The sequence below is a fragment of the Pogona vitticeps genome, chromosome 3, assembly GCF_051106095.1.
Source record: "Pogona vitticeps strain Pit_001003342236 chromosome 3, PviZW2.1, whole genome shotgun sequence".
In the NCBI taxonomy this organism is placed as follows: domain Eukaryota; kingdom Metazoa; phylum Chordata; class Lepidosauria; order Squamata; family Agamidae; genus Pogona; species Pogona vitticeps.
Genome location: NC_135785.1, coordinates 69,360,824 through 69,385,649, shown reverse-complemented (window position 1 = coordinate 69,385,649; position 24,826 = coordinate 69,360,824). Strand labels below are relative to the sequence as shown.

At 39.2% G+C, this 24,826-nt stretch overlaps 1 protein-coding gene across 12 annotated transcripts in view; it reads left to right on the top strand.

Annotated features, from left to right (window-relative positions):
• FGFR2 (fibroblast growth factor receptor 2) overlaps positions 1 to 24,826 on the top strand; it is a 171,967-nt gene that overhangs the window by 61,095 nt on the left and 86,046 nt on the right. For 8 of the 12 annotated variants that reach the window (XM_078391162.1, XM_078391159.1, XM_078391161.1 and 5 more), the window contains exons 3-5: positions 8,890 to 9,153; positions 11,006 to 11,080; positions 21,479 to 21,648. In XM_078391162.1, the coding sequence (XP_078247288.1) occupies positions 8,890 to 9,153; positions 11,006 to 11,080; positions 21,479 to 21,648 (509 nt within the window). The remainder of the gene's footprint in view (positions 1 to 8,889; positions 9,154 to 11,005; positions 11,081 to 21,478; positions 21,649 to 24,826) is intronic. The other 4 variants (XM_078391165.1, XM_072995463.2, XM_078391163.1 and 1 more) reach the window with 1 other exon arrangement.

The window sequence follows — 24,826 nt, the reverse complement described above, 5'->3', positions numbered from 1 at the left end:
GGTTCTACACACAAGCAATACTTACGAAAAATCGGTGTACATAAGTAGGAGCCTTGTTGGGGGATGCAGCTCTCACAATCTGATGTTGTAGAACAGAGATGGCCCTGAGCATCTTCTCTGAAATGACAAATATAAAAGGCAACAAAAGTGTAAATCTTGTCTTCAGGATATGCAGGGTCCTTGATCCTGCTGTGTGCAAGGAGTCTTTGAGTTCCACACAGGTTACTATAGAACAGGAAGAAGCATTTGAAATGCCAATGTTTTGTTTTGTTTTGTTTTTTGGACTGAAAGAATGACCCATGAAGAGGCATTATGGCAAGTGAAAGAAGGTTAAGAAGTCATAACACATGGAGAATTCAGCAAACTAGAATGTTGTGTCTATTGGCTAATGAAAGGCAAAAAAAATACAGTTTGCTACACCTTATCTTTCAGGATAAAATAATTGGAAAAACAAGTGCAGGAAGGAGAACATATGACTTCTCTGTTCTACAGCAGAGATGGGGAAAATGTGACCCTCCAAATGTGATATGTAATGTATGTATGTATATATTATATATCTGTGTTCATGTATAGTAGGACCCCCTTATTCATAGGATCAGTATCCACTGCTTTACTTATTCACAGTCTGAAAATATTAAAAATATCAACAGAAAAAAATCCAGAAAAAAACTATTTTACATGTATTACCAGGACGGGCCACAAGAGGGAAGCAGAGACTGTGCTATAAATACTTATTAGTGAAGGACAAGTATTTATAGCACATGTCTTTAGCACCCTCTATTGGCTATTTCTGGTAATGCATATGAAAATGATTTTTCCCTGTTTTTTTCCTTTTACCATGCTATATATAGAGAATGTTCTCTATTATCCACAGTTTTCAGTATCCACAGACAAATCCACAGGGAACCAATCCCCAGAGGATATGGGGCTCCTACTGTACACAGAATTGTCTAGTATAGCACAATATGTAACACCAAATGCATATACAGTAGGTATCTAGACTGCCATAAGAAACGTTTATTGACCATTACTGTTGAAATCCTTGCTTGTTTTGCCATTAAGTAACTACTGGCTCATGTACTCGGCATCTGGCATTTGGTATTTTATATCCCCCCTGCCCAAAGGATCTACTTTGCCTGCAACCTCAGACGGCATCATTTTTGCAACTGCGGGGCTTCTCAGAGTGTCCTTCCTGTGCTTCTCTATTTCCTTGTGCTAAATTATGTGGGGTTTTCAATTTAACCTGTACACCCAGACTAATGCCAACACTAAAAATAAATGAATGAATAAATAAAAAAATCTAGTTTCTCAGCCAGGCTTCTGTTTCCTCTGCCCAGTGTATCTGATTCTCAATACCACTTTAACTGCCACTTTAAATTGTGGGATATGTATCTCAGTGAGAGATCCACTCACAAGTGGACCCCCAGTCCCCTAAATGTGGCAGAGAAGTCTAACTTGCCAAACTATAAATCTGGAGATTCTGTCGGATAGCAGTTTAAAGTGACATCAAACTTCTGTAACTCTATGTTGGAGATGCACTCTAGTCCTGGCCCATTTAGCTTAAATGCTGTGTCAGTATTAAATTAGCTCAGAACTTTGGTAGTCTTGCAGATAATGTATCTGAAGGCTGAGGAGCTCCCTAATAATACTTCAGTTAATTGGCATTGATCTAGGGTTGAGTCTGTATTAATTACTTCCAGGGCAGTTGCTGCTTTTGCTTGCTCGGGTCTCATTCCAACTCAATATACATTTGAAATGGAAATGTATGGATTGGGATTCCCATTCACTTCCCAATGTGTGCCTTTGGCTTCTAGGGAGAGGAACTATTGTCACAGGAAGCTACCTTATACTGAGCCAAACCATTGGTTGGTCTGGTTTGGGTATTGTAACTTTTGACTGGCGGTAGCCCTTTCATTATCCCATACCTCCCCATTTGTGGTGGAATTCAGAAAGGGGAGGCCTCAAGGATGCCAGATACATTATTCAGGAATTAGCCACTAGCTGACCCAACATGGAGAAAATTGGTTCCAGAGGTTCTCAGCACGCAGTCAAAAAGGGGCACGCCAGTTAAATGTGGGAGTATTTGCCACATGAAGCAGCTTTATTTCTCTCATTTTTAATGGATGGCCCTTGCTTAATGTTTGTGGGTCTGTGTTTGCCACATGTGTTTGGTGAGATTCCATGGATGGATTGTAAGAAAACATCTGTAAGCACAAGGGGAACTAGTAATGTGTTGAAGTTTTCAGAAGGTGGCTGCTATGAACAGAATGTTTATAAAGGAAGCCATTTTGTTTAATGTTTAAAACATTCTAGCAGATATGGCATATTTTAAGGTTTTTTTTTTTTTTTTACAAATAATTGACTTAATATTGTCAGTATGATGAATACTTTTTAAAGCTTAATTCTTTCCTTACACATCATCCAGTTTTAAGTAGCTATCTTATACATACATACCTGAGTTCAGTGGGGTTTACTCCTGAAAAAAAGATTACAGTATCAGGATTGCAGTATAGTCAGTATGTATTCCATTTGATGTTACTGCTCCCTGATGTGGAAAACATCTCTTTTCAGTTGCATGGTTTCAGAGAGGCCAGGCTAACGGTGGTTAAGTGAGAATGTTGCACTAGATTCTTTGCAAGAATTTCTGAAAATCATAGTTGCATTTGCTTTGCCTCTATTTCCTAGCACCACTAAATAACAAACTGTGCAACTAGAGTTTGGTGTATGGGGATTACCACTGTGTTTTAGATTGCAATTCCCAGAATTCCCTAACCAGCAGTCCAGGAGAACAACTTTTCCAAGCTTTGTGTACTACGTCCTGTCAAAACCTCCCTCAGTCTTCAGTACCTACCTCTTGTAACAGATGTTTATGTTTCTTGGCTCTAAAAATGGAAATGCAATTGATTTTGTTTCTCAAAGAAGCACTGCCTTTGGAAGAGAGGTTTGGATGGGGAAACTAGGTCTGTGCCAGTTTCATGGTTTTTTTTTCAACCTACAGTTTGAAACTTGGAGATACAGAGAGGAAACTTCTCCTTACCTTTTCATTGCTTTTGGCCCCACCTCTGCGAAAGAAATAAATTCAGGCAGATAAGATTTTAAGCCAAGAACTCTGTTGGTTATGAGCCTCTCCTATGATGGGACAGTTAATGAATTAGCAAGAGCTGGGGAAAGTGGGAATAACTTCTATTTCTTCATTCCTTCCTTTGCTTGAAATCTGAGACCTGGGAGTGAATCCAGATGTTGCTTCTCAAGTGGCAGCTTGCTCCAGGGTGCATGCATCCACTTAGTAACCTGGCTGTGACTAATGTCCTGTTAAGTGGCATGGAGAACTTCACCACATAGCAGCATCTGATCAGAAGTCTGGAGGGGTAGAGAGATGTCAATATCCTTCATGCCACTGCTTGATTTATTCATGTCCTGCCTTTGCTACAGTGAGCTTAAGGTGGCATACCTGATGTCCTCTTTCATATTGTATTTTTACATTACCTCTGTGAGGAAAGCCAAGTTGAGAGAAAGAGTGACTGGCCTGCAATCTCCTGGTATATTTAGCCTGAACCTTCCAAAGCCCAATCTAGTGGTACATATTTTGGTTGTCTTGGCAAGACATTACAGATAGTCACCTTCCCACTTGGTTATGTAACAGAAATTAGGAAGGAAGAACAATGCCTCCAGTTCTTCCCCTGCTCTTTTCTTATGTTTCAGTCAATCATAGGAAATTTGCACCAGAGTTGGGTTGGTCATCTTATGCTTTGCTACTCAAAGAAGAGTTTATTTCCCTGCCTAGCAGCACTGCAGGCCGAAGAGTCTTCTTTGCTATAGTGCTGTACTTAGAACACAGGAAGTGTTCCTCGAAGAACAGACTTATTGCATGCATATCATTGGTTCCTGACAAGCATGTGGTTGGATAGGGAACCCTGTGGACCAAAACACACTTCCTATTTGTGCTGGGATGGCTACCTAAATAACTGGACCATTTTCCTTCAAACAAGGAAAAAATGTGCCAGATAGTCTATATAGAAGAGTGGCAAATTGTGACGCTGGGACCACATGTGACCCCTCAGGCAGTTTTGTGCCTTCCTGTCCTTCAACAGTCCCCCTTTTTCCAGCAAATAAATTGCTTGTTTTAGAAGCTGACATGAACAGTATTTCATATTTTAAATAGGGTCCTCTCTACCTTTTAACAGTGAAAGGCACTGGGTTTTCAAAACTGGAAGTTGACATATAGCCCATTTGGATTTCTTCCTCTCTCTCTCTCTCTCTCTCTCTCTCTCTCTCTCTCTGGCATTATGGCCAGTCTGTGTGAGCCCCAGAGAATTCTGGAAGGAGAAAATTGGACTCATGAAAGTTTCCCATCCTTATTTACAGAATCATTGCTTTAAGTCAGTGCAGAAGCTTGTCTTTCATAGTTTTTGTGCTAAATCCCGTGTAAGCATAAAAAGTATTTACTAGCTTGGCCTGGAGCATCACAGTGGGAGACAGGTTAATTCTGCAGAGCAGTATAGTTTCCATGTTGGCTGGGACTCTTAAGCACTTAAACCTGTAGGACTTTTCACATGAAAGAATTGGACAGGATAACATGACTGTATCCCACCTGTTCTCTGTTTGCTTTTGGGCACACTGTCAAAACTGTGCCGTGAGAGTTTTTATAGGCAAGTGTTATAAAAAGTGACAGTTTTTAAGTGTTCCTAGATTTGAATTTGGCAAAACAAAGGCTCACCTGAAACAGTTCTTGAAAATGTGAGTTATTTATGTCAAGGCAATCTTGTTGTTTTATCTTTGCCATCATGTTCTCCACCACTGGAGAATCATTTGTCCTGCTTCTCATGTCTAAATCTTATGTATCCTGCATCATTCTCACAAACTGAGGGATGTATCCAGAAGTTTGATGGACTTTGAGGTTTGAAGTAATATGGGGCTATTCGTATGGGGCTGTGGAATTATGGTGAGTGGGGGAATAGTTCAATGTGGTCTGGGCATGCTTAGCAGCCATAGAACGCTGACTGACCGTTGAGGATGGAGAAGTAAAACCAGCTAGAAAGGAGGGTAGTATGGGGTATGCTAGAGAGAGACGTGATTGACTGAATGGGAATAGGAAGGAGAAGCAGTCTACACCACAACACTTTGTTGTAACTTCCAGTTATGCCTTTATTTTGGATTGGATTATACAGTGCAAAATCTGAGGGAAAACCTTTTCCATTTTTGATTCAGTGAACGCTTGGAAATGAGTACAACTGTTTGTTTTGGCATGGAAGCACTGAAAGACGTAACAGTCCTAACTTCCTAAATCAGACTCTTGGAATGAGTATAAGGCATTTGTATACCTACCTACCATGTTTCCTTGAAATAAGACATGGTCTTATATTAATTTTTGCTCCAAAAAAAGCATTAGGTCTTATTTTCAGGGGATATTTTTTTCATGTACAAAAATCTACATTTATTCAAATACAGTCATGTTATCTTCTGATTGCTGCACAATGGTCGAGGGCAGGGTTTCACTGAACTGAGGCTTACTGTATTTTTGGGGTAGGGCTTATATTAAGAGCATCCAGAAAAATCCTACTAGGGCTTATTTTCAGGTTAGGTCTTATTTTCAGGGAAACAGGATAACTACTCATAATTTCCCTTCACATATTGGATTTGATATTGTTCCAACCCCGGTCTGTTTAACCTACGATTTAGTTGGGAAACTGTTTTGTGATATCAATTTACTGAACATGTTCTTGAGCTATGATCTGATCTTGATTTAAGATAAGATCTTTGTTCATAAACCATCATTAAACCACAGTTTACAATTTCTAATGCAACAGGGTTCCCATTTGTTGAATATGTACCAACCCAGCATGCTATGCATGAACTAATTACTAACCCAGTTGGTCACTTGATGCACTTTAGAAGAGAAAACATCTCTAGGAACATGAACTTGTTTATTCACTTGTTCTTAAACAAGCAGTCAACAGTTCTATTTCCTTTCCAACATGAGATGCTTAACACTCTTCACTACAAGACAGTTTGCATTCAGTTAATTCTTGTTGCTTGTCCTCCATCTTGTGAAGCAGATGTTATGTTGAGCTCTCTTCTTATCCATGGGTTTGAGAGAGAAAGATAAACTATTTTCTACCATGTTAATGAACTAAATGATTCTTCTTTTTACTACTAATGATCCCATGTCTTCGTGTCAGGTTTTTGAGCACATAATTTTGTAAGTAAATATTATTTCCTCTTTTTATTATTGCCTGATTTATTTTTATTATAATTATTATTTTGCTATTCTACTTAGATAAGGGGAATTCTTGGGAAACATGCTAATAATTCTAAGCTTAGGTGCCCCATTTTTTTTTTTTTTTGCTATACAACCACACAAAACTCAACACCATTAAGGAAATGAGAACTGTGTGGGTCCTGGTTTAATAAATTATAGTTACATCTTCAAACCTATTGTGGTTATGTTACACTGCTGGACCTTTTTTGTTTTAATTAGTCTCTAAAATCCCTCATTGTAGTACTTAGACACATTACTGTGCAAAATGGATATCTAATTGCAGTGATCTGCATACATCTCTCCTGTTGAAAAATGAGCTTGAGTTTAAACATCTTTTAAAATTGATAATCTCAGCCAAACCTAGTGAAACTTTAAAAGAAAAACTGTACCAGATAGTGTACTGGATTTTTTTAAACAGAGAGTAGGGTCAGCTGTTTGATAAAGTAAACCAGTTTTGCTTATTCAGAAGTAATTGGCTCTGTGACATTTTTGGTATATTTCTTGGATTTAACCTTGTACTGATATAAAACATATATGTAGAAAACAGCCAGTTATGCATCTGAAAAATGTTCCCCTTTTTCCTAATAACCCTCTATTGGTACAAAATGTAACACCTGTACAGTGGTTTGAGGGAATCCATAATTACCCCAGCAAGTCTGTAAAAGGAGAAAAAAACGTAACTGTGTAAGATTTAGGAGAGTTGCCTGCCAAAGAATTTTGAGCTGTTAAAAGTTCTGAGGCCCAGTTTTAAAATCAAAACATGTAAAGTGTTAATATTTGTATAAAAAGCTTGTTTAGACTTAAATCTGAGTATTCAGGAACAGCAGTTCCAATCTTATTATGTGAATATGAAAAAATACTTTTCCTTGTTGGTGCAATTTGAAGGCAAAGCTAGGAGAAGGAACATTTTTATCATGGAAAAATAAGCAGCGCTCTCCTGCAGTGCTAATGGATGGAGGTCTTAGGGCAAGATTAGTCACTCACTGTGGGGTTGGCCGTTGATTCTCTTATTTTCCACATTTGTGTTTAAAGTCACATCTTCAGACATGTTAAGCTGTGTAATACTTCTCTATTGGTGACTTCCATTTACTGTGTGTGAAGTGCTGAGTCTTGTAAGGCAGTGGTCCCCAACCTTGGGCCTCCAGATGTTCTTGGACTTCAACTCCCAGAAATCCTGGCCAGCAGAGGTGGTGGTGAAGGCTTCTGGGAGTTGTAGGCCAATAACATCTGGAGGCCCAAGGTTGGGGACCAATGCTGTAAGGCATGCAAGGTCTTCACATGAACAGGGATGAATGTGTTAGATCCCCCCCCCCCCGCCATTACCAGTGTCTTCATCATTCTTCAGAGATTGGAGGCAAAGGTCTCCCTGCAGCAGGGAAGCAATGAAAGCATTTCATGCTCTCCTGGAAGCAATGAAGACCACAGTACAGGCGAGGAGCCAATGCTTTCTTTGCTACTGTTCTCCCTTATCGTGAGTAGGGTATAATGTTGTCCTGATGATGTTTTCTGCTTAAAAGACTATTAACAGCATAAGCACAGTAAGATTACTTGTGAAGACCTGCTTGACAGGCAGGTTCCCAAACTATAGGATAAACTAGCCTTGAGTTGTGATCAACTCCCTTTCTCACTGCTTTTGAGAAAGAGGTTGAGATACATCTCTTCCAACTGACTTTTTAAACTCATTATACAAATTGTGTTGATCATTGTGATTTTAATGGTCTCTTAAAATTTGTTTTTAATTTCTTCTAATTTGTTTTGATTTGTTTTTAATTTCATCTAATCTGTTTCTAATGGCTTTTACCTTGTTTCTTAAATGCATTGAGCATGATTAGTCAGTCAAAAGTCAAGACAGAAATGCAGTGCGTCAACAATAATTAAATAAAGGCAGAAAAACAGCATCTGATAAGAGTCGCACAGATGAACTTGGGAGCCATGAAAGGAAGAATAGACGACTCCCATCACCATACATTCAGGCTTGTTTCTAAAAAAAAAACACCTTGTGAAGACCAATGTACTGTGTAATAAAGCAAGGCGGGTTGCTGTTTGTAGGCTTCCCATATTCTAGAACTGGACCTGGGAATGATGTTAAGTGCAGTTTGGAAGATTTCCTCTATGGCCCTATCCTTATTTGCACCGGACAGCATGAGATGCTGTAACATAGTAGCAAAACCTCAGAAAGTCACCCGGCACCTTAAATACTAATTTATTGCTGCTTAGACTTTTTAAAGCTCTAAGCTTTACTTCATCAGTTACAGTTATCAAGTTACTGGGATTCTTGCTTGTAGCATATAATCAAGCTGCATGCCTCCCGTTTCTAAGCATAATCCCTTTTTTCTGCTCTTGCAGTCATTCTAATTCTTACTCAAAGCTGACCGATATATCCACTTCCTCCACTTTATCTGCTTTTATCCCAGTCCCATAAACTGGCTGAAACAGCAACAGCAACAGGGATCGGAGTTTCACCAGTTACTATTTTGAGTTTTATGAGATCAGCTAATTTGGCTTATGTTTTTTAATACTTTGAAAAAAAATCGGTGAAAGTGTATTCATTGACAGTTGTTGGAAATTTTGTTTCCCCACTCTGATTTCCTCCTCCTTCTTCTGCACCTGCCTGTTGTCCACTTTTGCAGAGCCACCAACCAAATATCAAATCTCTCAGTCCGAGGCACACTCTGCACTTCCAGGAGATACTCTGAAGTTGCGCTGTCAGATGAAAGATGCCACCACAATCACTTGGACTAAAGATGGGGTCCGTTTGTTGCCCAACAATCGAACAGTCATGACTGGGGAATACTTGTGGATTAAAGATACTACACCCAGGGATTCAGGCCTTTATGCTTGCACATTTAGGACTGTAGAAAGTGAAACCCTTTACTTCATTGTAAATATTACAGGTGAGTTGGCCATAATGAAGCTTTAACTATGTACAAACAATTCTGGTCTAAATTAGCTGTACAGGAACATAAAGTCATATGTTTAAGGAACGTTCTGGTTGTATGTAGAATTCACTAAATTACCAATCGGCCTGTGCTCTTAGATTGTCTGAACACCTTTTTATGTGCCTTCTTGTCCAAAGTGAAGTGCTGCAGTGTCACTGGGTAATCTAGTGTCATCATTTGGGAAAACTATTTCTGTAGACTAGAATTCTTTGGGGGAAAACATTTAGGAAGGAGAGTTGTAACCCCAACAAAGTAAAATATCCAAGCTCTGAATGGCATTTCCTGAACAAATGGCAATGTTGCTTTTTCTCCTGGGTCAGGGGAAAAAAGCCAACAACCCCACACTTTAATTCACTCAGTCTTTAAAAAGTATTCTTTACATACATTTTACTAAAACATTTGCTCTTTTATTTACTAGAGCTTATATTTGTGACTTTACATTATTATTATTATTATTATTATTATTATTATTATTATTGTTGTTGTTGTTGTTGTTGTTGTTGTTGTTGTTGTTGTTGTTGTTGTTGTTGTTATTAAATTTGTGTGTTATTTGCGAATCAGTGTAAGTAATGGGTGGGAGTAGAAAATGTTTTAGTTAAATATTTTTCTTTAGGATTAATCCTAGTAAACATTTCAGAAAATTTCACTGGCTTTTGATTTTATTGTTCTCCCACCTTTTTACCTACGATCACAAACCATACACAATGAGCCATCTTATTTCTTTACATAGCACTAGAAACATGAAAACAAGATTTGGTTTGCATGTTTAGATTTGCCCTAAAACTGTTTAGGCCTCGATACCTGGCAGAACGCCTAGAGTTACTCGAGTAACTCGTCATAGTCAGGAAAGACAGCTGAGGGGCCTGACGCCGAGAGAGCCCAGAAAGAAAAATCAAGAACCCGGGCCTTCTCGGCGGTGGCCCCTTGACTTTGGAATAGCTTGCCACCAGAGATCTGCCTGGCACCCTTGCTGGGTGTTTTTAAGAGTCAATTAAAAATTTGGCTCTTTAGACAGGCCTTCCCTCCTGCCAATACTTGATTTTTATTTTTTTTATTTTTCTTGTTTTCTGCCGTTCACTTTCCCATCTTGATTATATTATTACTGTAGATTTTAATTGTTGTTTCAAAATCTGTTTTTGTGTTTAATATATTGTGAGCCGCCCTGAGTAGACTCCTGTCTAGAAGGGTGGGATAAAAATCCAATAATAAATAAATAAATAAATAAATAAATAAATAAATAAATAAATAAATAAATAAATAAATAAATAAATATGGGGACTGGGACAGAGTGATTAGCACAGCAGCCCTATACTCAGAAGTAAATTCCAATACGTTCAATGGAGTGTCCTCTCCAAAAAGTAGATACAGGGTTGTAGCCTACATTAACTGCAGTGAGCTTATGCGATAACTAACACGTTCCATTAATTTCACTGAGAAGTAAGTACAATGAAGCCTGGATGAAAGTAATTGGCTTGTTCTTCATAATATATTCTGAGTTCAGAGCAAATTATTAAGGCAGGCCTGGGAGGCTTGCGACTCTTCATTTACTGTTGAACTGCAACTCCTATCAGCACGAGCCAGAATACGTAGAGATGATAAATGCTGTAAGCTACTCAACCAACTTTAAAGGGTTTCACACTAGGCTATTGCTGCCTTTTACTACAGTGTACAAAGCTGGAGGTGTATGTGATATGGGCATTCTTTGATAAAATGTGTTCCAGATGTTCTTTTTAAAAAACCCAGAATAGAGAAAATTTGCTAATGCTATGTATCGGGTGAATATATTTTAAAATATTTTAAACTTCAGATGTTCTTTCTTCTGGAGATGATGAAGATGACAATGATGGCTCTGAGGATTTTGTGAATGACAACAACGCAATCAGTAAGTAATTGTGACTACTGAAGTAGCCTGAAAGGATTCATTTAGAGAACTTTCTTCCCCCTCTACCCTTTTGTACTTTCCTCCAGTATATATTTCTTGGCTGTAACTTGCACTGCACTATTTCCACTTCCCAGTGTTCTCCTTGTTTTTGAGGTATTTCTGTCATTTGAAATAAATAAATTATTTTCATGTTCTTGCCTGGTCTATTCTTTCTTATTTTCCTTAACTTGGTAACAGTTCTCTTTCTAACTACAATTTAACACAATTTGTTCTGTTCTAAAAATCCTCTTTCCTTCAATTCTGGATCTGAACTACAATCTCCTCTCTCATGATTATACATGAGTGATCGCTGTGAAATTGAGATAAACTAATTTTGTAGAAACAAAAATAATCTTTTAAGAGAGAATGGAAGGATTTGATATAAACTGAGTAGTACCTAACATATTAAGTCCAAAAGTTATGTTGTTCCTTGTTACCAGTTTCATGAAACACTCATTTGGGTGGACCACAATACGGTAGTGGGTCAGAAGTATTAGAAACAGGTTTTCCTCTGGAAATGCTACTTTTAAATAATCAATTTCTGAGACCCATCAAGCATCTCAGATGACACCTGCAGCAAAATGAGTTTTATCACTTCAATATAGATGTGGAATTATATTTTGAATACAACCTGTGGTATTTTTCATCAGTAAACACTTTCTGCATTCAGTAAACTGCCCAAGAGAAACATCAGAGAGAAAAGTATAATAGATGTGCTAATTTTTCTCTGTGCAGGGGGCTTTGTTTTTATTTGTGTTTACCATTTAGGAACTTTAGAAATTGATTTCTGAAACACTGTCATTTTTGTTCAGGGACAGCTCATGGACCAAGCAGGAGGTATTTGAGGTATCCTGGGTTAGTCATGAGCCACCTGTGTCTTAGTCCTTAGGTTCTTAACCTGTGGTCTGCAGATCCCCAGAGGGCTATGATGCTCTCACAGGGAGTCCTCAAAGGCTTGAAGAAATGTTATGCTCTTTCACAATTAAAATAAAAAGAAATAATGAATGAAAGCAAGAAAGAAAAGGAAATGTAGAACAAAACCTTAAATCCTCTTGCCTGTTTGTGTAAAACCTGGATTTTCTAACCTACCATCTTCATTAAAAACAAACAAAAGTAAAAACAGGTTATGAAAACAATTGTGTGATATTTCTGCACATGGTGAGAACATGCAAGTGAATGACACTCAGTGGCTGAGAGAAAGTGCATGACATTTCTTGCTACTGCGTAGTCAGAAGATACAGAAAGAGAGAGCCAGAGTCAGTCATCATCAATATGAGTTGAGTGTTCATACAGATGTTGTGATTGTGTTTCTTCTTTGATTTCTGCTAATAAAACTGGTTATTGTTGGGTAAAGTGACTTTTCAATATTATTAGAATGAATTTTATAACAATACATTTTGGCTGATCCTCAGAATGGATCGCTGGCTGAAATTGAAATGTGAAAGAACTGAGTATGTTGATGAGGGTGCAACCTGCTCAAAGCGAAATGAAGCTCCCTTCTGTCCAAAAATTTGGTGGATGTCTGTGCTCTGTATGCAGATAATGGCTGGAGGAAGTCACAAGATGAGTGTGATGTCAGGGACCAGTTCATGTAATATTGCTTTGTTCCTGGTTCATGTATTCATGACTCCACTTTTGTTGAGTGCCTACGTAAGACAGATAGCAAAGCTGAAGTGACTGTTTCCCACATTCTTTGAAATAGCTAGTTCTACAGTGTTACATTGACATTTAGGGACATCACTCACTCCTCTACACTGACTTTCTGTGCTGTGTTCATTCACCCACAGCAGTATCAAAAGCTGGTTTCAGGCTGAACAAAAGGCTTGGAACCTGGCTATTAAACAGATCACATGTTTCCTTTTGAACCTGTCCAAATGTTAAGATCTTCAAGAGAGGTCCTTTTGAGAATGCTGTCACCTGTGCAAGCCCCCTTGAAGAAGGCGTCTTTCTGTTTATTAGTAGTGCTCTCCCTTGAAAAGCAGTTTCAGTGGGACCAAGGGCCATTTTTCAGATTCATTGCTAGCTTATGGGCTACACCCCCTATTGGATGGAGCTAAATTGTAGGGTATAGCCAGAGAGGCTAATTTGAATACTTAATTTTTATTATTTGTATTCTTTTTTAAATGCAGTGGTTATGAAATGTAAAAGTTATTACTCCTCCCCCAAAATGGATTGTTTTTTTAAATTGTGTTATTTAGTTGAGAAAAACTAAAAAGCCCTCCTTATGCTTTTTAGTCTCTCTCTATTTTTTTTCTTCCCTGCCCAACATTGGGCCTGCAGGGATGCTGGAGACCCATCCAAAAATGGCAAAATTGCACCCCCACCCACCCTAGGGACCACAATGAGACTTTTTCAGAAGACCTATCTTTTAAAAATACTAATTTGGGGGCCAGGGGTCCTGGATATATGGGATCTGCGAAGGTGGTCATAGAGGGCCACACGTGGATAACCCCTGCCTTAAAATATCAAAGTGCCATCTAGAGCAGGGGTGGAAGAATGTTAGCTGCCTATATGTTTTTGTTTTCCAACTCCCATAGATATTTTGCATTGGCTATGCTGGATGTAGTTGCTGTACGTGGAGACAAAAATATCTGGATGGTCAAAAGTTTCCCACCCCACTTTCCCAATATGAAGAATTTTGTCAGAGTCAAAAGTGCCAAGAAGGTTGTGTGGAATGGATAGTCAATATCTGTATGTAAAGGAACTTAGTACAGTATTTGCAAGAGGCAGTGAGTTACAGTGTTCAATTACATATCGTTCCTCCTGGCTAGGTATTTTTAGGTCCCTCTGTCAAATAATGATGAGTCTTTTGTGAGAGATGGAACTGCATTTCTGCTCAAGTTTGCCCTTTCACAAATATGGCTGTCAATGTTATCTTTTTCTTTCTTTTTCTTTCTGCCTTGGACAATGGATTTTTGTGATTTGTGGTTAGGCCTGTAATTCAAGCTGTTTTGTTTTAATTACTAGAGAAATAGGGTTGTGATTCTTGGAACCTTTTGATCTTGAAGAGAACTAGGAGTGGTGAGGGGGATCCTCTTTTCTCTGAGATTTTTCTTTTGTGGTATTTCTTCGAAGTTTTGTGGCCCTTTTGTCTAGAAGGAATGCCAAACTGCACAGGATTATCACAGTTCCTGCAGAGAATGGCATCTTTCCTGTGTGGGGTGCATCTAGAAAGGGGAGAAGGGACTCCCAAGGTGTGCAGAATTATTAAAATTCCTGCGCAGAAGTGCATATTTCCTCTGCAGGATTTACCAGGAAGCAGGTCAAGCTATGCAAGATGTTGCCATTTTTGGCACTAAACAACCAGTTAAAGACAATTTTGAAAAAAGGTGGGAGGAGATGAGACTTGGTTCTTGTTTTTATGGGAAGCTGGGAAGTTTGTGCTGGTGTAGGGAAACTCACCTCAAGGCAGGAGTTAGAGAAACTGAAATTCCTCCTAAGAACTACTAAGCTGTCTGGAAGGAGAAGAGAGAGTGAAGTGCATGAGCTTAAGATGTGTTTTGAGGGGGTGGAGAAGGCATTGCATAAGGTCATGCGGATAGTGCTAGACCTCATCTTAACATTTTCCTGAGCTTTATGGTGATAAATGTATGGATATATCAATGTATCTGTGATACAATTTAGATTGTAAAAAATAAATTGTGGTGAGATATTCTAACTGAGGAAAAATAGGTAAGATTAATCCAGGCCACATCCTGAATGTGTGTTTTATTATTTTCACCTGTTCAGATGCCTATTTCTACTAAGGTGCACAAAGGAAATGGCAGCAGAAGATAAATATCTCAGGCCATAAAATGGAGTAAATGGGAACACCTTGTGGACCTATGGGTCTCCCTGAAAATTGATGTTGAAGGCCAGCATCTGTATGTTAAAGACTTTGGTGGTGTGTGTATAGGCTGAAGTCAAGATTGGCTCTTGTACTTCCCATATGAACCCCCATGAGAAGATAATCAGAGAGGCCCTTCTCTGGGTCTTGCCACTGACACAGGCTCGTCTCATAAAGATGCAAGAGAGGGCTTTTTAAGTGACTGTTCTCAGGCTTAGAAGATTTGTTTGAACCCCCCTTCCCCTGCCCCACATAGTATCCTTCTGCTGGCATTCTATTTCAAGCAGTTGTTTGGCATCTAAAACGGACATTTAATGGGATGCTGAGTGGTAGTTATAGTATCTTACTAATTATATATGTTTGAATTCTTCTTTGTTTAATCATTTTTAGGGATTTATTTATTATGTTTCATAGAGTATATCACAGAAGTGAGTACACCCACTTGCATTTCATAAATATTTTAGCATATCTTTGATTGATTGATTGATTGATTGATTGATTGATTGATTGATTGATTGATTGATTGATTGATTGATTGATTGATTGATTGATTTGATTTGATTTGATTTGATTTGATTTGATTTGATTTGATTTGATTTCTATCCCGCCCATCTAGACCCAAGGTCTACTTTTCATGTGACAACACTGAAGAAATGACACTTGACTACAATGTAAAGCAGTGAGTATTCAGCTTGTATAACAGTGTAAATGTACTGTCCCCTCAAAATAATGCAACACACAGCCATTAATGTCTAGACAACTGGCAACAAATGTGAGTACGCCCCTAAGTGACAATGTCCAAACTGGGCACAAAGTGTCAATATTTTGTGTGGTCACCATTATTTGCCACCACTGCCTTAACCCTCTTGGGCATAGAGTTCACCAGAGCTTCACAGGTTGCCACTGGAGTCCTCTTCCTCCACGATGACATCACAGAGCTGGTGGATGTTAGAGACCTTGCGCACCTCCACCTTCCATTTCAGGATGCCCCGCAAATGCTCCATAGGATTTAAGTCTGGCAGCATGCTTGGCCAGTCCATCACTTTTACCCTCAGCTTCTTTAGCAAGGCAGTGGCCGTTTTGGAGGTGTGTTTGGGATCGTTATCATGCTGGAATACTGCCCTGCGGCCCAGTCTCCAAATGGAGGGGATCGTGCTCTGCTTCAGTATATCACAGTACATGTTGGCATTCATGGTTCCCTCAATGAACTGTAGCTCCCCAGTGCCAGCAGCACTCATGCAGCCCCAGATCATGACACTCCCACCACCATGCTTGACTGTAGGCACAACACACTTGTCTTTATACTCCTCACCTGGTTGCTGCCATACATGCTTGACACCATCTGAACCAAATAGGTTGATCTTGGTCTCAACGGACCACAGGACATGGTTCCAGAAATCCATGTCCTTAGTCTGTTTGTCTGCAGTAAACTGTATGCGGGCTTTCTTGTGCATCATTTTTAGAAGAGGCTTCCTTCTGGGATGACAGCCCTGGAGACCAATTTGATGCAGTGTGCATGTATGGTTTGAGCACATATGTCTATTTCCCAAAGCCATCCTCTGGATATGACACTGAGCACAAGAACTCAACTTCTTTGGTCGACCATGGCGAGGCCTGTTCTGAGTGGAACCTGTCCTATTAAACTGCTGTATGGTCTTGGCCACCATGTTGCAGCTTAGTTTCAGGGCTTTGACACTCTTCTTATAGCCTAGGCCAGCGATGGTGAACCTATGGCATGTGTGCCACACCTGGCATGCATAGCCCTCTCTGCGGGCACATGAGCCGTAAGTTGCCAGATCACTAATCTCCCCCATAGCCAAACCTGATGAGGCAGCTGCAGCCACAGTGCTGGCTCCCTAAGCAGCTGGCACTGGTGGTGGATCTGAAGTGGGGTCTTGAGGCACCTCTGTGCCTGGGATTCTCCCTTCTGCAGCCAATTCCAGTTCCGCTGCCACTACCACCCACTGTTTTTTCTTTTTCCAGTTTGGGTGCTAGGGCCCAAAAAGATTCGCCATCACTGGCCTAGGCAATCTTTATGTAGAGTAACAATTCATTTTTTCAGATCCTCAGATAGTTCATTACCACGAGGTGCCATATGGAACTTCCAGTGACCATTCTGAGAGAGTGAGAGTGATAACACCTGCTCACACCTGAGACTTGTGACAAGGGTCTCATGACACCAGGGAGGGAAAACGGCTACTTGGGCCCAATTTGGACATTGTCACTAAGGGGTGTACTCACTTTTGTTGCCAGCAGTTTAGACATTAATGGCTGTGTGTTGCGTTATCTTGAGGGGATAGCACATTTAAACCATTATACAAACTGTATACTCACTGCTTTACATTGTAGTCAAGTGTCATTTCTTCAGTGTTGTCACATGAAAAGATATACTAAAATATTTATGAAATGTGAGGGGGTGTACTCACTTCTGTGATATACTGTATGTCCATTTTCATTGTGCTAAACCATCTGCAGGCCTTTATATAGGGTGAAAAATGGTATGTATGTATGTATGTATGTATGTATGTATGTATGTATGTATGTATGTATGTATGTATGTATGTATGTATGTATGTATGTATGTATGCATGCATGTATGTATGTATGTATGTATGTATGTATGTATGTATGTATGTATGCATGCATGTATGTATGTATGTATGTAAGCAAATAAGTAAATAAGTAAATAAGTAAATAAGTAAATAAATAATCCCCTCAACCCAAAATAAGTCCAAATAAAGAAAGCAAAACAAAATAAAAATGTAAAATGCTATAAATGAGAACTTAATCAGTGCACATTAGACCTATGAACTGTTTTTTGAAAGAAGCAGGTCTTCAGAATGCTTTGGAAGGAACCCGTTTGTTTGTTTGTTTGTTTGTTTGTTTGTTTTTGTTGTGGTCAGTGAAGCATCAGTGTGTGACAACACCAGGAGCAAGGTTTTTCGTAGGTCTGGAAAATGTAGAAGTGCAAAACTCCATAATATGTACCTATTATCTATCAAAGTCTTGGCCCATGGGCCTTGTACTGTGGCCTTGATTCCTGGTAGAACTGAATGAGAACATGTGTTTTTCTAGATGTTGCTGAACTAAAGGTCCCATCCGGCCTGGTCTGTAGAGACAGTGCTGAAGACTGAAGAGAACTGTAATTCAACATCTGGAAAGCCATGGGTGTTTCCATCATCCTCTAGAGTCTGCATCCCTGTGACAGACTCTAGAGGATAATAATATGTGACTGAATAATAACATCAACCAACAATAATAAATGTTAGCAGACGCTAACATGCACTGACAAAACTACAGCCCCACTCCCAACCCCTCAGACATCTGTTCTGGAGAGCTAGGAAGCTCTAGTATACTGCATTTAGATTCGTTTAAGCTCAAATCCCTCACATTAAAATAACTGTGCTGTATAGCAACCATCCTTTCTTGGCTTTAGGAGCCACAGTTTGTCCAAAACTGCCCAAATTGTATCTCCAATTCACTGGCAGGTTGTCCACTGGCTAGTAAAGTTCTTATCTGTAGGTTGGTACAGCCACATAACTAGAAACATAACACTGCTATTGGAGAACAACGCAGAAAGAGACTTCATGATTGCTGACCTTTTGTGGTTTTAGCAGCCTGCACAGATTCCTGTCCTCATACACCAATCCTGTTCACGTACAACTTGGATTAACTTTATCAGGAATCTGGGATTTGTTCCAGCAGGTTTCTTTTTTTCTTTTTGGAACAAGCTAGTGCTAGAGCAAAAAGTTACTCATCATATATTAGTAGTACTTAATACCATTCTTGAGCAATGAGCCTTTTAAATTTTCATTGCTGACTTAACTGCTTTGTTTTGGTCTTTTAAATTTGTCTGTAACTTTCTTCCAATTTTATTCCCAAGAAAACATGATAATGTGGGATAATGAAACATTTTACGGAAGGACGATTTAATTTTAAGTAGTTATATCTTGCCTGATGTTGTGCTTGTGGCAGCATGTTCAAATGGCCATTGATTTTTCTGGTTAATTAGTTTGAAAGCCGTCATGCTGAAACAAAAATAGTCAGGCATCTTTTTTTTTTCTTTTTTAAATTAATGCTGAAATTTGGGATGTTTTCTTTGGGCAGGGAGGCCTGTTAAAGGAGTCTGTTGCTCTGCTCTTCTCCAGCTGTATTTTTATTTTGCTGTGTGTGGGGAAGTGGGGTGCAGGAATTTGGAGTGTGTGCAGATTTCAAGAACAACAATAAATGTGTGATGAGCGGAAAGGTTTATTTGTTATGGAGCAGGAGGCTGCTTAATAAAGGAAGTGAAGCAGGGCTAAGAGAGGAATGGTTGTGTTTCTTGACCCCTTTGGTCTTAAAAATTTCCATAGTAAATTGATTTATTTCAGGAAGGTTCTATTTTGAAATAATTAAGTATCCCTACTGTTTAACAGATCAGACTTTACTTTTTGAACGGATATGTGAGTGAACTGAATTAAGTGTGGTCATGATATTCTTGTGCAGTTAATCAGATTTCCATTAGCTTCAGATTGTTATAGCAGCAGCAATCCTGGATAGATATTGAAAATTTCTTCATTGCTCCTAGTAGTAATTAGAGCTAAGCCAAAATGGCTCTGGAATGTTCAAGTTTATGATCCATGTTTTAATAAGAACCTTTCTTTCCCCCAAATATGCTATTCTTTTTGGAATACTTGGTTCCATGCTAGAGCTTATAATTTCAGATGCTTAGACACTAGGCAAAGTCACACAACACAGAAATCCAGGCATCCTGGATGTCCCCTTCTTTTGCTTATCCTTAAAGTTGCAGCCAACTATAACCAACTAACAGAGCAAAGTCAATGTTCTCCAACTCATACATTTGCTGGCCATGCAAATAGCACACCAGAGAGCATTTTCTAAAGTCTAGTAGTTCTGCAGGAAGCCATGTAGGAATAGTCATTATTCACAAATGCAAAATAGTCACATCAAAAGCTAGCGTTTTTTCTTTCTTTCATTTCTCTATACTGCATCCCATTCTCATATCCTGCAGTAACCTTTCAGGTGAAGCAGTTCTCTACACTGTCCCACAATTTGCTTACAGATAACCGACTAAGAAATTTTCAGTAGAGTGACACCTGAAATTAGTTAAGCTTGGTTTGTTGAGAAGCAGCAGCCAATATGTTTGTTTGTTTGTTTGTTTGCTTGCTTGCTTGCTTGCTTATTCGTTCGTTCATTTGTTCGTTCGTTCGTTCGTTCGTTCGTTCATTCATTCATCTGGAAACTTCCCTTCCCTGTGAGATGGAACCTGGGGTTTGTTTTTCCCTAGTTTCTAGTGGATTCTTCACTTTCCATGTGGCATGAATCAGGCTTTTAAGAGACATTATTCACTCATTAATGGGTGGCAAGAGGCTCTGTCTCTTTGGCACCATTAACTTCACATTCACTGTAGCTAGGAAAGAAGGAAGCATGTCTCCTTATCTTGGGGAGCAGATGATTGGGTATAGAATGAAGTGGTCTTTGAGTTTCCTGGATTTCTGTATTGTTTTCAAATAATCCTTACTTTGATAGCCCAGATTTCAAAATGAAAATCAAATCCTCCCGAACTTTAGGTAGTCTTCTCAGTTTTATACTCCTTAAATAATCTGTCTTCTGCACACAATACAAGAATGTTCCTGATTTATCCCTGTGATATTATGTGAAGGCTTATGTCAGGTTAGTTAATGTAATTAAAGGGAATGTACTTCTTAATTCCCATCCAAACCATAAATCATTATGATGATGATAAATCCTGACAAAGAACTTGTTCTGGCCACTCAATAATGAAGGTGGTCAGCAATGGGGAGAACAGGGTGCTTAGCTGCCACAGCTTAAACACTCAGTTGGGCTGGAATGAGATGACTGCATCTCCTTGTATGAAAGACTTCAAATGATTTCAGTCCACCTAGTGGGAGACATGTTCTGAAATATCTTTTAAACATACTTGCTCAATAGAAATATGGTTGCTCCTTCCTTTTAAAAAAATAGACCCAGAGATAAAATAGTTGTATTTGTTAGTTATTTGGAAGATCATACTAACAGGCCATAACTGAACAAAAAAATAATAAAGCCAATGCTTCCATTGAAACCTCTGATTTTCACTGTCTGCGCACAAAGTTTTAGAAATCTCATACTATATGTATTTCAAACTATATTTTATTTTCTGTTTTAAAGTTATTCGCCTTGGGCGTAAAGGCTGGGGTAAGATGACAGTTTGAAAAATGAGAACTAGCCTCATTCTTGAATCATCTTTTCCTTCATCCCCTTAAGGCATGAATCATAAGAAGTAATTCCAGTTGAAGCAGGCCAGATATTTGTCTTTAGGTACACAATGAAATTTTAAGGGACTCAAGCATCATGTATAATTTGCCAAAGGCAACATAAATCAACAGTGTAGAACATCAATGGCCCTTCTAAAGTATATTGTGTCTCACTAGAAATGCATGCAGATAACAAATGCATGATATGGTGTTGCTGGCATCTGAGTTAATTGTGAGTTATTGATCCTCCCTTTCTGTGTTCATTTTTGGTAACAGAAGCACCTAAATGGACTCAAACTGAAAAAATGGAGAAGAGGTTACATGCCGTTCCAGCAGCTAACACTGTAAAGTTCCGTTGTCCAGCTACAGGAAACCCTATACCAACCATGAGGTGGTTAAAAAATGGGAAGGAATTTAAGCAAGAACATCGGATTGGTGGATACAAGGTAAGAGCTATTGTGACTTATTGGATATCAGGTGTGATTTTTGGGGGGGATTGTGGGTATGCTTGTGTGTAGAAACAAAGAGATTTGGGATGCTTTAGAGTTCTAATGTTTTCACCCTCACAATAGTTTTAAAACAAATTATGAAAGTGCCATAGAGCAGTGGTTCTTAACCTTGGCTTACTCAGGTGTTTAACTGTAGCTCCCAGAAATCCCAGCCAGCATAGCTGGTAGTGAAGGCTCCTGGGAGTTGCAGTCCAAAAACACCTGAGTAATCCAAGGTTAAGAACCACTGCCATAGAGTACTGTTGCTAGATGGAAAGCATGTGGTTCCATGTCCCATCAGAGAACAACATACATCATTGGATCCTTTTTAACAGCATCCCTTCCTGGTAAGGATCCTCCCTGTTTACCTCATAGTGTAGCAACTTACATCTAGACCACTATAGTAAGTTGCAACTGGAGTTGGCCTATTTGAATCAATAAAACTTATGGAGGAACTGGCTCATTAAATTCTCATTTGGTCAATAAGCTTATTTTACAGCAACTGGCTATTTTGCAACTTACTACGCTGAACAACAGAATTTCAGCCACTATAGACAAACTAAGATGGAACAACGGTATAAATGGCTTCTTCCTATGTACCTACCTGCCATGTCTGAAGACTAGCTTTCCCTCTCTCATGAGCCAAAATTGGCCCTTAACCTAGTTAACTCGTCTGGAACTGTGATTAAGTCACATAAATACTTACAATCCCCTAAAAAAGCTTTTGTTGTTTCTCTCTGGATCATTTTACTCTGTTTACTGACTTAGTAAAGTCACTTTATTTGAAAGGTCAGAGTCAGATTTTTAAAAAACTGAATTTAAGGGGTTAATGTAAAACAACAAGGAAAAACACCACTTTACAATAACATCCTTCATAGATGTGTTCTTTACAGTCTGTGCTTTTGAGCTGTGCTAGCCTGGGATCTTTCAGTTTGCAGAAAAATAGTAGAAAAAAGCAAAGCAAAACAGTATGGCTTAGTGATTGCAGCACACTTAATAACAGAGCAGGAAGAGTATTTTAATGGATTTTATGGTCTGTGAAATAGACGAGGGAAGCAAATGTTTTGTGGACATGCAACTCCAATGACTAAAACCAGTTTTCTTCCATTTCAAGTATCATCAGATTCATGGTTTCTGTTTAAACTGTTACTGATTAGAAAGGACATCGAGAGAGGTTAGCGAGAATGCCAAAATAAAGTTAATGTTCAACATTTAGGGCATCTACTGGGGTCAGCTGGGGAAGGGAAGGGGACAAGATTTGATATTTTTCTTTTTCTTCTGATATTGTTGCTAAGAAATGGGCAGAAAAACACACAAGATTGTTTAATAAAAAGCCAAAATAAAACCCTGACACAATAAAATGAAAATTGGTCCAAATAAGTCTTTTCTGAGAATAAAAGATGTATAGAATTGTGGGTCTTTTCCAGTTGGACTCTTCCTCACACTGGTAGTTATGTGGAATAATGTGGCAAGCATGTTAACATTTCCAGTGTGGAGAAAGTAGGAAGCTGCCACATATTAGGAAGGGGATGCAGAGGATAGACAATATGGGTTCCTCTGCTGTGGCAGGCCTCCTCCCACATTGCACAAACAACCATTTAGCTGGTTGCATGACCAATCTCACAACCACTGGGCACCCAAAGGGAGCCTGGCAGGACTGGGGGCAACACGTGCGACCGCCTTTCTGTGATGACATAAGGCAGTATGAGACTAGCTGGTGAATTCTTCATGGCATTTCTGTTTTGCAAGCAGTCAGCAACCCCAAACTAGTGCATGGCTTTTGTTGAGGCCTATCCTGTCCATTTGAATTTCTTCAAACAAGCACAATATTTTATCAGTTTTATTGGTTTGCTTTTCACTTTCTCGTTTTTTGTCAGTTGCTGTCCAACATCAACTTTACCTTTGCTTCCCAAGACAGAAGTATCAGCTTTCTGTTCTGAGGCTGTTGTTTTGGTTGCACGTCTTACTGAATGCTCTAGCTGTGTTGTTCCATTACTGATTTTTGTTTTCTTTCCAATGGCCAGTCTAGTGTCATTGCCTTTCTCTCTGTTCTTCCAACCTCTCATTAGGGATTTACTGTTTCATATCTGCTGACTGGGTCCCAGACTACACTTCCCTTCTAGTATTCCCCTTCTTTGATTGTTTTAGCTGTTGTCATATGTTAAGGCTAAGGCATGGACAGAGATATGGAGCTATGTGTACTGCCCTGCCCACTACACTGTGGTGGCAGGAGTTCTATTGTTGTTTGTGTAAGATTTGTTTAACTTTCCATGTTATTTGATAGGGTACCAGGGTCCATCCCAGTTGTGCAATCAGCCACATGACCACCATACATGCAACCAAGATGCATCTCAGCACCTTCTCAGTTAGCTGCAATTAGCTGCACAACTTATACATGTTGCAGCATTTTGAATTTTTGGTTAAATTCCTCTAGCTGTGCAACAGAAGTGCAGGAATTCACAGAGCAGAATAATTTCAAGTTCCCCAGAGTAGTTCACCTTTTTTCTCATTAATTGGCACATACAGACTCAATAACGCACTCAGACATTTCTAAGAGAAAGAATAAAAATGTTTAATTACTTACAAATCAACAGCAAACTGACAAACATGACTGATTTCAGCAACACACTTCAGCAGACTCCAGAGAGGGAAAAAGACACAGAGCAGAGAGGCAGGGCTATCTTTGAATTCAGAGGCAGGGAAGAAAAATTGGTTAGTGCTGGATAGACTGAAAATCACCCCAGCCTAGAAAGATCCCTCCCAGCCAAACTTACTAAAGGCAGCATGTGAGGTTGTAAAAATTCCCACAATGCAAATCTTGCATGGTCACTAATTAGGTTCTGGGCACTAAGTGCTAGCTCCACCTCCTTGGTTCTAACTGAAGAAAAGTTTCACTTGTGTTTGCTTGAACAGCAACATATCCAAAGGGGCATCTCAAGAGCTGAAGATTTGGTTTGTAGAGGATTTTCACATACCTGTTGCCTCACAATTGTTCAGTCCTGTATGTGTAAATGCCTTCATCTCACATGAAGGTGGACGTACAAGGGAGTAATCATGATATCACCTGTGGGAGAGGGGGAAAAAAACCCTACCATCAAATAGGGTCCATGGAACTAGAGGGGTAATTTCAAACTAA